The sequence below is a fragment of the Akebia trifoliata genome, chromosome 15 (assembly GCF_017979445.1).
Source record: "Akebia trifoliata isolate Shusen 1 chromosome 15, ASM1797944v1, whole genome shotgun sequence".
Classification (NCBI taxonomy): Eukaryota; Viridiplantae; Streptophyta; class Magnoliopsida; order Ranunculales; family Lardizabalaceae; genus Akebia; species Akebia trifoliata.
In genome coordinates, this window is record NC_141389.1 from 27,248,935 (window position 1) to 27,264,455 (window position 15,521).

The window sequence follows — 15,521 nt, forward strand, 5'->3', positions numbered from 1 at the left end:
CCAATCGTCGATATCTTATAAGGGTAGTTAAAGAATCTTCCATACATAGATAATGAAAAGCACCCTATTGTATTGGTTTTGGCCTTTTTGGGACTCCAAAGGTTCCTTCAATGAATTTTCATGGCACAATGTTTGCCTACTCCTTACTCAAACTTTTCCTATACGTTTTCATTGAATTTGTCTAAGAATTATGAATTTGAAGGACATCAAGGAGGGGTCCATTGGTAAATAATTAATAATCCTCACTTATTATGATTGTTTCATTCATAATTGCCTCTTTAACTTTAAAATAACTCAAGAAGACTCTATAAGATCCAATAAAATTGCCGATTTGCCAAAAAAGTGATGATGATGGAAACGTTGGAAACTTAGACAAGAAGACAGATTGAGAGGACATGGGAAGAATAAAATAAAGTATCTTTTTTCAAGATAACAAAATATATATAAAAAGGATTATAAAAGGCCAATTGGGTTGTCCTTCTTTTATTCTTTCTGACCCTCTAATCAAAAAATTAATTCTTAAATATGGTGATGATGTTAGGGTTGTCTAGTCATTTTCTACCACAATTGTGGGTCCTACCCAAAAGAAATCATGATCATGATATTTTCTTCTTTTGAAAAAAAAAGGGGAGGTCGAAAAACTGAAATCGAATTATTTTAGGAGCCATATTATGATGGAGAGATTTACCGAGCAAATCCTTATGTTGCATTTTTATTACAAAAATTCTTTTACTTTATCAAGTTTGTTACTCAATAAACTTTGGAGTGAGACTCACATCTTTCAAAAAGATTTAGTACCTATTTATTCTCTCCAAAATAAAAAAGATATAACAGGTATTTAATTAAAAGAAATGAGGATATTACAAATATTTAATCTTTTTAAAAGATGTGGATCTCACTACAAGATAGGAGTGTCAATGGGTACTCAATTTACTCGGAACTGAACTGGAATCAAAATTGGAAACTCGGATTCCAATTCCCTTTTTATTAGAACCAATTAGATACACGTCTAATATGGAAGTGAACCTACAGGAACTAAGAACCATTAGGTTCTATCTGATGGGTACCCAAAGGTACCCGAAACCGATTGATTTTGTCATTTATTTATTTTTACATTATACATGATTTAAGATTTTTCTATATTTTAAAATTAACATATATTATATAAAGTTCTTCAATTTTTTATATAAATTAAATATTGGAGCTTAAAATTGATCATCTCTTATTAAAGTTTATTACTTCTATAGAAGATAAATTTTAATTTTTGAAAAAAAAATCATTAAATCATATTTTTAGTGGAACGCATTATAATTAATTTGATACTTTGTAGAAAATATGTTTATTTTTTAGAAGGATTTTTTATATGACAATTTTGAATTTTTTCTCATTTGACTCTTGAGAAACAGAATTGATGGATACCCATGATTTTTTGTGGTTTTGGTTTCGATTCCTTTATTTTTAGAACTAGAACTAAAATCGACAAGAATTGGAACCGAAAAAATATAGTGGTTATGATTCTAATTTTCTTAGGAAATGAACGGTAATTGATCCATCAACACCCCTACTACAAGATTTGTTAAATAATAAAAACACTTTCCTAAGTTTCCTGATGATATCAACTTTTGACATTCAAAAACATGATCAGATATCATAAGATTGTAGACGAAAAAAATTCTTAGAACTTAAAAAAACACGTTAGTTTTCACCGTTAATTTTAATTTTAAATTTGAGAGTTCGATTTTTTATATATTTTATAATCTGATTTTTTTCTTTTATGAAATCTAGATTAGGGGTGTCAATGGGTCGGTTCCTAAGGGACTTGGAACCATAAACATTATATTTATTTTGATTATGGGTCTGGGTCCAATTCCAAAATAAATGGAACCAGAACCGCCAAAAATCATGGGTACCCATCAACTCCAGTTCTCAAGAATTGAATGATAAAAAAAGGAATTTTAAATCATTATAGTAAAAAAAAACAAAACATATTATCAACAAAATTATTAATTTAGTTATAATTTGTTATGCTAAAGATACATATTAATGATTTTTTTTCAAAAATATAATTTATCTTAGTTAAAAGTAATAAATTTTTAGAATAGGAACTCATTTTAAGCTCCAATCGATAATTTATATGGAAAATTGAAGAATTTTATATAATATGCATTTATTTTGAAATAAAAAAAATACCATAAATCATCTATAGGATGGAAAGAAATGACAAAATAAATCAGTTTTGGATACCCATTGGATAGAACCTATCGGTTCGGTTCCATTTTAGACCTAACACTAATTAGTTTCAATAAAAAAGGGAATCGGAATCGGATTTTCGGTTCTAGTTTTTGCTCAGTTAAATGGGGACCCATTGACACCCTTAATCTAGATGTTTGTAGTATTGTGGCCAACGACCTTGGTAAGATGACTAATAATAAAATGACGTGCTCATACATAAGCAGGCTGTATGCGGTTGACGTGACAAGTGCACATAATAGTATATTTTTTTCTTGTGTATGCCGAAGAAAAATATTTTTGATTCTATGCACTTGCCACGTCACCTGCGTGTTAGCATGTCATTTTATCATGACTCTAGTAAGATTTCTCATAAGGTAATTATGTTGACTCTCCCCATGTAGCATACTCAAAATACTCTCCTGATGTGGCATGTGCTAGAATCATAAATCTTTTAGTCTCAGGAATACGTACAATTGTATATCCTGGGACAAAAATCTATTGTTCTAGCACATGCCACGTCAAAGAGTATTTTGAATGCCATGTGGGAGAGTCATATTATCACAACTTTTTATAATAAGGTATGATTTACTGAGTAATTGATAAAGAGAGTTCTTTGTGAAAGAAAAAAAACTTTGAAGCTGGCTGCCCGTTTCAAAATTTTGTAGAAACCCTTTTCATTGAATTACATGTGGCATTACCAAAGAGGTATTTCAATTTTTGTGGAAATATAGGGCGTGAAATAAATTCACAATACCACATGTCTTATAACGAGGAGGGTTCCCTCAAATTTTGAAGTGAAGTGGGCTGCCCGCTTCAATTTCAGAAACAGTTTTTTTTTGCTGAAGTAACATTGTGGAGGACATCATGTGTAACATTTCTAACGTGGAAGTGCATGTCAGAAACGTCCCATGACATCCCCCGCAATGTTACTCCACGACTCAATTAAAATTGATATTTGCCGATGTGGCTGTGTGCACCAATGTGTGAAAAGATGTCAATTTCAATGTTAGTCCAGCACGACTCTTTCTAATGATAGGTCGGCCTGCCTTGTAAACCTCTCTTTTCAAATTGAATGATAAGGTGCCAGGATTTCTCATCTCATTTCCATTTGGATCATCCTTTTGGCTCATGGTAGTCCAATCAGTCCAGCTATTTTTTTTAATGTATAAAAGTTAATCTGTTTTATGCCTTGGCAAGCAAGGTGGATGGTAGCTAATTTTTCTTTTTAAAAGTTGATCTTTTTTACGCCTTGGCAAGCAAGGTGTTTGGTAGTCATGTTGTGGTTTTGTGAAGCTTGATAGTACTAGTGAATAAGGAGGTATTCTATATCAAGCCATACCTTTGCATTAGTCAAATTTTATATTTTTGTAATTTCACTTATATTACATAAAATCTTAGTTAGATTTCTTGACATATTTATATTTTTTATTTTTGGTGAAATGGTATAATTTGTAAATGTGAGTTTTTTCTTCATAGTGGAATTGGTGTGATCCGTGGACGTACTTCAATCTTGAGGGAGTCACGTAAAATCTTTGTATGATTGTATATTATCTTGTGTTTGTTTTTCGATTCGTTTTCTTATTTCGATCAAATTGAACCATGAACAATCATAATTTGACCAATTTGACAAGTTTTAAACTCATAATCAGTTCATTTCTTAAAACATTGATTTCTAACACATTAATAAGTGTCGACTTTGCTAGTAAATTGGTAAATTGTGCAAGTACTAATATTACTTTTTTATATTCGCTACTTGCTTATACATTTCTCATAAAAACACATTTTATTTTTTATGGGCTTACGATCCATTTTCTACTATCCCAATCCTGAATAGACAAAAATAATAATTAAAGAGTGAATGAGACGAAAACTTCATTTTCCTCCTCCTCATGCCTTCTCATGCCGTGCTTCTTTCTATGTATTTATTTTTTAATTTTATTTTATTCGTATATTCGAGGATGAGAACATCATCTATTCATTGTCCCATCTATTGGAATATTGCCTATGGTGGGACAAGTCATAGTATACTTCCCAAGAGGTGTGCAAGCAACACAAGTTACAATCTTGAGGGATACTTCTAAAAAAAAACTAAAGCTCCACTAATCACGGGTTAGACCCATAGCTTAGTTAATAAATGCGATGCAATTTGAGGCAAGTGGGCTCAATATATGCCGATAACTACGGATTGTTTTCAGAGTCCTATCAGAGTGACCTCAAGATTGTACCTCCTCACATCGCACATTCAGATGTGAAAGTGTGTAATAACCATAAATGCTTTTTGACTCGTATCTCAATAAAAAATATTTATGATTCTTACACACTTTCACGTCAGGATGTGCGATGTGAAGTACAATCACGACATCATTTTAACATTTTATTTATTTATTTTGTTTTTAAATCCAAATGGTTGAAGGGGCAAAATGTCAATGGGTTGAACCCCTAGTTATACCTAACAAAATACCTATTAAGAATTCCATTATTTGGTCCAAATCTCAGTTGAATTGTCAACTAAAGTTAGGCTAAGAGTTAGATGGTCAAAGTTAGCATTTAAAATTGGTGGGGTAGAAGCTATGAAAAAAATAGTTGATTTTCTCGTGTCACATGCGTCATCCAGCGATAATTCACATGCGTATCAGATACCCAATAGGATATTGACATCTGTACTTCAAAAAAGAGTCGGATGGGCCCAGCCAAATCTTTGATCACCTATCAATGATATCTAACAAAGGGTTTTGCCTACGTGGCGAAGATATTAATTTCCCACGTATCCAACTCGATAGCAGTGTCCAGGCTATTTTTCGCTATATTTTAATGCCACCCATGTGGTATTTTTTAGCCGACTTTATAAGAGGTCGGTGACTGACACGTGTAGCTTACTCAGAAACGCGTCAGCACCGATGCGAGAGTTTGATGGTTGGCGTTCCTGTTTTCGAAGGAAACACCTTTCCCATTTGGGGCCCAAATCTTTTGATCTTTTCGAAAGTTAAATGACCGCCACGTGGCAGTCATGTTACCGTTTTATTTTTACCTAATGTAGAAAGTATGGACACAACACAACTGAGTTGGATTTGCCCCAACGTGTCGGCCAAATCACTGAAATGCGCACAAGTTTCACAACTTTACCGTTAATTGAACCAAACGTACACGAGTTTCACGAGTCATTCTCATAGATTCTCTCTTTTTTTCATCTCTTCCACATTTTTTTTATTTTATTTTTTTTAAATTTATTAAATCATTTATGAGATTTTAATATTTGAAATAATATTAGATTATTGATTTAATAATTTTTTTTATTGTTACCAAAATGATTATCATATGGTGCATTTATCATCTACACATTACCTTTCCTTCTCGTGAATCTATATCGGCATAAACGTATGTACAACAATCTTACACTAAATGAGTGTTTTTGTAAAAAATTAAATAAATTACAAAATCAAGTATATGAAAATTTCAATAATTTTTATAAATACACGACTTTATTGAAATCATTTTATTAACAATTGTGATAATCCGTCTTAAAAAATTGTATTCGGTCTGTACGCAATTGATGTGGTAAGTACATAGAATCATAGATCTTTTTTTTCTTTGAGATACACAAAGAAAATAATATACGATTCTGTGTGTTTGTCAGTGTGAAAAAGATTGAAAATAGCAAAAATAACAAATCACACAAAAAACACAAGAATTTACGTGATTCAACATTGTGTCTATGTCCCCATAACAGAATAAAACTACTATTTTCTTTTCAATTTTACAGTCCTAAAAATCTTTATTTATATAATTGAGAGTTATCAAAACATGTAAAACTCTCCAAAATAGAAATCTCAAAAAATAGAAAACTCTTAACAAAATATTATACAATTGTCATTTTCGCACCTTTTAAAAAATTCAGGTTGAGGGCACTGCCCCTCGCACCCCCGCAACTCTGTGTAGCACAATAAAATACAAGACATTTACACAACAACCACATCAACCATGTACGTATTACGTATGTTTTAAGAGTCATTTTATATATCATTTGTCTTTATTAATTTCTTCAAAAAAAATTATATCTTGAAAATTAAAAATGACAACTTTAAAATATATAATATGACTCTCTGTGCAAGATTGTACACATTGATTGTTATTAGAATAAATAGTCGTGTAAGGTGGCTCCATCTTTCATTAGTCAAATTTATAGTTGCTTAATCAACATTACATTGATTAGAAAGAAAATAGAGTCTACGAAGGAAAATATGATGATTCAAGAAGAAAAAAATGACAAATTAACATGAGAGAAATCTTTGAAAGAGATGTATAGTTCTCAAAAATATATACTCTCCAATGAAATTAGCCTCATTAGGATTGTCATGTCAGGGAGTCGGCGACACATGGTCAAATATAGGATGCTAGGAGATAATAAGTGGTGGGGTGTTGGTGATAGGATCTTCGTGATTGCAACTAGTAACTACCTAGATAAGATTGTAAAATGGAGTAAAGTCAAAATTAAACACATAAATTTTTTTTTTTTTTTTAAATAATGAAATATATATATATATATATTGCTCTTCATATTTAAAAAAAAAAAAAGTCGTGCTGAATTCACATTGAAATGTACATTGATTTTAACATTCTGTTGTTGTGGTGCACAGATAACCATAAATGCTTCACTCGTATTTCGATGAAAAGCATTTATGGTTATGTGTGCACCACCACATTAGAATGTACATTTTAACGTTACTTCAATATCATCCAAAAAATAAATAAATATGAGAGTTGATATTGTCATACCAAAATTTGCTGATGCCTCACCAATTCCCATGTAAATCACCAAAAAGAATTGCATGCATTTGGGGTGGGATTAGCAAAAGTTGGGAGGGACCTGATTGACGAATTGACTCGGAGAATCAAGTTTAGGGAAGAGTCATCTTGAAATCCAATTGAGTAAAATCAACTCTTGTGAAATTTAAGTTGAACCGACGAGTTTTAAAAGAAAAATGCTAAAGTAAACAGAGGACCATTGATTTTCCTCGGGTAGAAATATCGTATCTCTAGGAAAGAGCATCTATGCCTCTATGCAGATCACCATCTCAGCGTCTGGGAGCAGTGTCGTAGGTAGTCAGTGTAGCACGACTCTGTACGTAAAGTTTTTTACCCCGAAAGTAAGTAGGCGTTTGGATAGGACTCCTTGGCTACTTCTGACTCTTGCGGGGAGTTAGAAGTCGTTTGGATGTGTTTGTATGAACTACTCTTTCGAAGAGTTACTCCGCGCAAGAGCAAGAAATTACTCTTTATGAAGAAGTCAAGAAAACCTATTTCTCAAAACTCTTCTTGCGGGAAGTCAAAATCTAACGGTTCGTTTTACCAAAATACCCCTAACTTTATTAATTTTCTATGAAAATATTTCTAATTCATTTGCCCTTAAATCAAATAAAAGAAACATTTATTAATATTAATTTTTTTTTTTAATTTTGAGTATAATGAATTTTAACACATTATATTAATATTTAATATTTAAAATATTATATTATATATATTATATTATATTAATATTTATTATATTATATTATATTAATATTTATAGTTAAACACATTATATTAATATTTAATATTTAAAATATTATATTATATTATATTAATATTTATAGTTAAAATGTCAAAAACAATATAGTTTGAAGGCATATTATGACACTAAAAGACAGTCTGTCAATTTTTTTTTAAAATTTTGAGTATAATGGATTTAAACACATTATATTAATATTTAATATTTAAAATATTATATTATATTATATTAATATTTATTATATTATATTATATTAATATTTATAGTTAAAATGTAAAAAACAGTATAGTTTGAAGGCATCTTATGACACTAAAAGACAGTCTGTCAATTTTTTTTTTTAATATTATGTCATATTATGTCAAAAACAGTCAGTCAAAATTTTTTTAAAATTTTAAGTATAATGGATTTAAACATATTATATTAATATTTAATATTTAAAATATTATATTATATTATATTAATATTTATTATATTATATTATATTAATATTTATAGTTAAAATGTCAAAAACAATATAGTTTGAAGGCATATTATGACATTAAAAGATAAAAAACAGTAACTGGTATAATATAAGGGTATTCTAGTCTTTTTTCTAGAAGTCATGAGAAGTCAGTATGGTTCCCAAACAAACTTCCAGCACAAAAGTACTTCTGCCAGTACTTCATAGAGTTGATTGCCAAACGCCATTTCTGCACATAATTACTTTTCCAGCTCCTCCATAGAGTACTTCAGCTCCTGTTCTTTGGAAGAGTAGTTCTGCTCCTGGTATCCAAACAGGCCCTAAGTTTTTTAATCGTTCGCTGTCTTAACTTAGAAGCCAAGGGTAATGAAATTAGAAGACAAAATCAGTTGAAACTGAGACAGCAGAGAGTGAATTTGGTTGACACGTGTCAGTTATCAGAAGGCAATGGAATCTCGCAACATCTATAAAGTGCGGTTATATCCTCGGCTGTCATTTAAGGTCGGCAATATAGATCATATCAGATCAGATTAGATTAGATCAAATCGGATCAACGAGTGGTGATGGCGAGTTTCCTCCATTTTCGAGCTCTTTTGTTGCTTCTGCTCCAATCAGGTCTGTTCTTCTTCTTCTTTAAGGTTCTTTCATGGATATGTTCTTCAAATCTCTTGATTCGATCGACAATGGCGTTTTTACTGTTAATTGTTGTTTTCTTTTTTGATTGATTTATGATAGATTTGTCTGAGATTGCTTTTTTTTTTTGTTTTGTTTACAGAGCTGAAAACAGCGGAAAATTAGATATAAATTACAGTAGAAATTTACTTACTAATAGTAATTTTGATGTTTGAACACGCTTCGATCTTAATCTTTTGAGCTTATTCATGGCTGTCGATATCTGATTTGTATCGAAAATGTAGATTTAGTGATGCTTTGTCTTCATATTTCGTTGCATTAGTCATGCAGTTTTTCCTCTGTTCTTCTCAAATCTGATTGATAGAGCAGCTGAGAATCAAGAGATCTCAGCTGGTTTTTTCACCTATTTAGTTCTGTAATTTGTTGAATGTAGTAAACTTCAATCTGAATTGTTCAATATTCACTAAAATTTCTTCTTTTCGGTCTAAATCTATTATTTGTGGCAATGAATAAAATCCTCTAATTTTTTTCCAACTAATTTAGAGGATTTTTGGAAAAAAATTTCCTGATCTTTGAACATCTGAGAATTGAAGGTAAAATCAGCTCTGTTTTTCCTACTAATTTAGAGGAATTTATTTCTATTGTTTTGTTAAAATTTTTCTCATTTTTGAATACATGCCATCTGAATATTGATATCTTCACACACACACACACACACACACACATATTTATATTGGGAGGCCCTAAAGAGATTCAAACATTTTTCAAAATAAGGGTTAGAAGTTTTAGAATGGGCTATCTCTATGGTGAAGAGATCATCCTCACCAAAAATTATATATATATATGTGGGTGGCATTCGGAGACCCTAAATAGAGCCAAACATTTTTTTAATGTATGGGTTAGAAGTTTCAGAACAGGCTGATTTTTTAGAGGATGATCTATATGATGAGGAGATAATCCTCACAAAAAATCAGCCCATTCCGAAATTTCTAACCCCATCAAAAGTGGTTTATAAAAATCGGACGGTCCATGATTCCTCAACTTGTAAACTAGGACTAGAAGTTTCGGAATTAGCAGATTTTTGGTGAGGATGATTTCTTCACCATAGAGATCACCCTCACAAAAAATCAGCCCATTCCGAAAATTTTAACCCCTATTTTGAAAAATGTTTGGTTCTCTTTAGGGCCTCCGAAAGCTTCCCTATAAATATTCTGATTTTGTCTTTCATCAAGAATCAGAATGTAAATTTTATGGCATTATTCAATGCATTTTTAAATTTTTTTCCTCGAATTTTCGGTTACACGAGGTTCTAATTTTCTTATATGTTAAACAATTTGTTTGCTCTGGAGTCTGAATCATACTAAAAATTCTTCTTCTCATATTCTAAATCTTAGAAAAATATAAATATGGTTCTTTAACATGCCTAACTCTTTTATCTTATTCCTTGTTCAGGTTCACTAGTCCAAATCCTCAGCCTTGGTGTTGGAATCAACTACGGCCAGATCGCAAACAATCTCCCATCTCCCACTCGTGTCGCTGCCCTCCTTCAATCCATAAACATCAATAGAGTGAAACTCTATGATGCGGATCCCAATGTTCTGCGAGCTTTCGCCAATACAAATGTCGAGTTCATTGTAGGAGTTGGAAACGGGTATATTCTAAACATGACAGACCTAACCAAAGCTCAAGACTGGCTTAAACTACATGTCCAGCCTCACCTCCCCCAGACCAAAATCACTTGCATCACTGTTGGAAACGAGGTTTTTTCTGGTAATGATACTCAATTAATGTCAAATCTCCTCCCAGCAATGCAAAACATATATAATGCTCTTGTTTCTTTGGGACTTGACAAACAAGTGAACGTCACCACAGCACATTCAGTTGCCATTTTAGCGAATTCTTTCCCTCCTTCGTCTGGTCTTTTCGAGCAAAATCTCGCTGAGTATATCGAACCAATTCTCAATTTTCATTCACAGGTTAACTCACCTTTCCTCATAAATGCGTATCCTTACTTCGCGTATAAAGGTAGTCCAAATGAAGTTTCGTTGGATTACGTTCTTTTTCAGTCTAATCAAGGCATGGTTGATCCAAATACAAATCTACATTATGATAACATGTTGTATGCTCAAATTGATGCTGTTTATTCGGCAATTAAAGCAATGGGGCATACTGATATCGACGTAAAGATCTCTGAGACTGGGTGGCCCTCTAAGGGGGATTCTGATGAGGTTGGTGCCACACCAGAAAATGCAGGGATTTATAATGGAAATTTACTTAGAAGGATAGAGGAAAATCAAGGTACTCCAATGAAACCTTCGGTTCCGGTTGACATTTTCGTTTTTGCACTTTTTAATGAGGATTTGAAGCCCGGGCCAGCTTCAGAAAGGAATTATGGGTTATACTATCCAGATGGGTCTCCGGTTTATGACATTGGGTTACATGGTTATCTTCCAGAATTAGCTTTAGTTTCAGCTTCAGCTTCTAAGATCAACGTAAGAAGCTTAATAGTTGAACTTTATCAATATGCAAATTAGAAAAATGAGACCCTAAATCTGTATTCGTTTTTCTATTGTGTAGGTGATATTCATCTTTGGGTTTTTGATCTCTATTGCGGCATTTGTAATCCGTGCTTGAGTGTTGGTATATTCAACCATGACCAACTAACAGAAGGAGAGATCAAGAATGCAGGATTTGATGCCATAGGGGGATTCAAACGTCTCTTCGGATCATTATGAATGAAGAACTTACAGGTGATTGATTCAATTTTACTATTTTCTATTTTACCATATTCTATTAGGAAATTTAGAAGTATGTTTGAGTGTCTGAGGTTGCACCTACATGGAATGGGCACCAACCGTTCAATGTGTCATAAGTATCATATGAACATAACCATCGATCCAACTAACGGATTCATTTGAACTGTCGAAACAATTCTATTTAGTTTAAGTTTAAGTCATTTGGTTAGGTTCATTCAGTTGGATTAATGTTTGGTGTCGGTGGGTGACTCGTCTCTGTTCTTTATCTTATCTCTTCATTCAAATCGTGCATATGAATCTTCTCGTTAACAAAATTCGCTTTTCTCCTTTTTTTCTCTTTTCTTTCCATCCACAAAAGAATCTATCAAAAGTCTATCTTTCGACCGTCCTCTTACCTTTTTATTTTGTCTAAATTGTCCAAGTTTAAATATCGCTGTTTCTGTTTATCATCAAGTGCCGTCCCCAATATCTTGACATGACTTCCTCATTGTCTTTACTTTTCTTTCTCAGCCCAAAAGAGAATTTATTGCGTCAGCCTTACCTGCTGGGATGGTCCCCGTTGGTTCCAATGTCACTCTGTCCACTGGGGTTTGCGTCAGCATATATTGTTGCTCTAGCACGAATAATATCTTTATTTAAAGATTCGCGCTAGAGTGACCTCAAGATTGTATCTCATATTACACTTTCACATCAGGATGTGCGATATGAGGTACAATCTTAAGGTCACTTAAGCATTATTCTTATCTAAATCTGATCATATATCCGAACCATCAGTTCCATAACATTCGTTGGGTCAGCTAACATAGACACAATTGAATTAATGTGATCTTACTTCAAGGTGGACCAAACAGGATGAGACTACATAACCCATTAAGACCATTTAACTCACCATCTACTTCATTGCTTCCAGCGATGCGAGACATTAAAGTATGTCGACTTCATTCAAATAAAACATACACAATCATCATTTAATATGGTGGTTTCCATCTAAGGAAACATCAAATAACTCCCCGGCTATTATTTATAGAATCAGGATCAAGAACGGTGTCTACATGACATGTTTTGGTTGGAGTTTAAAACACATCGAGCTCCTAGCCAATCCATTTTTCTAATCTCATGCAGTCCGATGTTTTGACACCATATATTGCGACTCTTATTTATACTTAAAAAGAGTAATATGCTGATGCAAGTTTTAAAGCAGTCAGATTTGGCTAGTAATTTTACGATGAATTTGTTAAACCATAGTGCATTTTTTTTTTTTTTGCATAACTAATTAATTGCTTTATCAACTTGATGCAGGAAACAAGAGTGCAAAATATTTTTAAAAAAAATGTTTCATGCCTCCGCAGGTATTCCATTAATTCTGCCAACATCAGATCAAGCAATAGTCATCCAATTAACAAACCCCTTTATTAGAGAACAATAATTAGAAGTAATTAGAAGTAACAAGGAGAATCGTCTTCCAAATGTACTACAATTAGAAGTAACAAGGAGAATCGTCTGTAGGGACCATTGAAGGATAATAGGAATTCTTTTCAAGAACATTTCTAATAAAGAACCAATTTGATTAAACTTTAGTGTTCTTAGGGCTTAAGGCAGTTGTATTATTAGAAAGAAATTTAATTAACATTGTTGTTGTACTTGCATCCATGTTCCACTCTTTCTTTTCTTTTCTTCTTTTTTTCACTTTTATTTATTTATTTGAAAGTTTGGGGTTTGGGAAGATTCAAATTGATCTTATAACCGAGAAAAATATTTATGTCCGACGATGACATCACTACCATTGCCAAATAAACAGTGCATCAAGATCGATTTGTTCAGTAGAACTTGAGCTCTGATAACATGTAGAATATCTAATTTTATTGAGAATTCTTGGATGATAATTACATGAACCATAATGAAATATTTATCGAGATTACATCAATCAATATATAGAAAGAAGCCTAATATAGAGATACCAATTATCTATGATAATTTCTAATATAAAATATTTTAATAAAAATTGCTAAATATTTTACTTTCTATCACTACTTTCATTTTGTGGTGAGATGCATTGATAATGATAGAATTTATCTCATGCATCATAATATGATATAATATGATGCATCCTATTCTCTTTCACAAACCAATAATCTAAAACTGTCCTGACATTAATGGCTTAAATAATTCAAGTCTTAACCCAATGATGGTACCAATTGATGTGACAAGTGTCTAATACCATTGATGTATCGACTTTGTTTTTTTTTTTTTTTTTCCCTAAGTTTCTATTCTAATTAATTGATCAAAAAATAATATCGTGGGTCATTACATCATCGAAGAATCAAGAGACGTCTAGTAGGGGAAATTCATGTGAACACAAAACTGTCATAATCTATATATTAGAAAAAGAAAATACCAATTTTCTTATCTTAATGTAACTTGTTGGCTTCACTTAATCCAAAAATCAGAATTTTCCTAATATAATTTAATTTAAAGAACTTTAATATAATCTCTGGGATGCCCTAGGGGATAGGAATATCCACCAATCTCTAGAATTTTCTCTACTTTGGCAAAATTATTAAAAGAGGATAAAATATTTTAATATTTAAAAAATAATAATTTTTGTAAAAAAAATTTCAAAAATGAATTAAGTCTTTCATTCCAACGTTTTAGTAACTCTATGGACTGTCCATCATTTTAAATAGAGGTTAAATTAGTGAGGTGTTGAAATGCTTGACAATTCAATGTTTTAATCATTAAAAGGGCATTTTTGATAAAGTTATGAATTTTAACACATTAAAACATTGAACGGTTGAGTGACTTAATTCATTTTTGATAATTTTAAAAAAAATAGATTCTTTTTTATAAATATTAAAATATATTACTCTCTTTTAATAATTAACCCTTATGGAATGCAAGTTTCTTTTCAGTCTCAATAACATTTTAAGGCATTTTTTCTTTTTTAGAGTTGCTATTGCCACATCAACTTTTACTAAATCTCATAGTCACCAAGTCAGGGTTAGGGAATAAATCGGCAAGGGAAAAATTCGATAAAATAAAAAAACATCGGAAATTTTTTAGGGAAAAATCGAGTTAGATTAGGGTTATGTAATCGTTCCTACTAGTGGGTGTTTTCATATTAAATAATCAAGCTTCATATTAAACTATAATGATAAATCAAGAATTCCATTGTTGATATCATTTATGCATCCATTCACAATAAATAACTATAGATTCACAACTTATTCAAGGTTTATATTATTCAAAATATATATAAAAAATAAAAAATAAAAAAAAGCCCACAATCATGTATTTTAATTAGGATTCATTAACACGTCAAAACCAACAAATCAACGGCATTCTCATTATTTTACATATTATCTGTGATTTAATCAAGAAGTTCATAAAAGTTGAGTATTGTTAAAAAAAAAGTCATGATTAAATCAGTGAAGGAAAAAAAGACACGTTTTAATCGTGACTTTTTCAATAAGTCGGAGACTTTAGTGACTATGATAAATCTTGCACACAGTTGGTGTGGAGTTGGTAAAAGTTAGTGTGGCAATAGTAACTCTTATATTTTTTTATCTTTTGAGAAAGATTTTGATCAATTCTGATTCTTCTTTTTTCTTTTTTTCTCCTATTGATTCTTTTTCGATTGAGACGTCCCATGGATCTCTATCTATATAGATCTATTAATGGATTACTGGAAATGTACAAAAACTCTTGTAAAAAAAACGTATACCCAATAATTTTCTTGAAAGAAAAATCAAGGAATTTTAGCTATAGGTCGAAGATAATGACATATAACCCATTCTTAATTAGTCTATTAAAGTAGAACTAGGTCAAGGGACACATCATTAGTTTCAAAACAAGTTGGGGGTATGCCTATATATATATATATATATATATAGGGGTG

General features: G+C 31.5%; 1 protein-coding gene across 2 annotated transcripts; it reads left to right on the forward strand.

Annotated features, from left to right (window-relative positions):
* Positions 1-8,716: 8,716 nt before the first annotated feature.
* Positions 8,717-13,272, forward strand: LOC147384941 (Glycosyl hydrolase superfamily protein). Of its 2 annotated transcripts, XR_015172541.1 has the most exons (4): positions 8,717-8,852; positions 10,323-11,362; positions 11,448-11,620; positions 12,926-13,272. XR_015172541.1 is itself a non-coding variant. In XM_086425312.1 (3 exons), exons 1-3 carry the CDS (start codon positions 8,801-8,803, stop codon positions 11,502-11,504), a joined length of 1,149 nt encoding a protein of 382 aa, XP_086281438.1. In that variant the 5' UTR covers positions 8,717-8,800; the 3' UTR covers positions 11,505-11,621. The 2 variants fall into 2 exon arrangements, 1 of the variants encoding a protein (XP_086281438.1); XM_086425312.1 differs by lacking the exon at positions 12,926-13,272 and having other exon boundaries at positions 11,448-11,621.
* The last annotated feature ends 2,249 nt before the right edge of the window (positions 13,273-15,521 follow it).

Excerpts from the sequence above, each read along its gene's own strand:
- LOC147384941 (XM_086425312.1), top strand. The coding sequence starts at position 8,801 with ATGGCGAGTTTCCTCCATTTTCGAGCTCTTTTGTTGCTTCTGCTCCAA. Across the intron at positions 8,853-10,322 it reads GTTGCTTCTGCTCCAATCAG|GTTCACTAGTCCAAATCCTC; the intron begins GTCTGTTCTTCT and ends TTCCTTGTTCAG. Across the intron at positions 11,363-11,447 it reads CTTCAGCTTCTAAGATCAAC|GTGATATTCATCTTTGGGTT; the intron begins GTAAGAAGCTTA and ends TCTATTGTGTAG.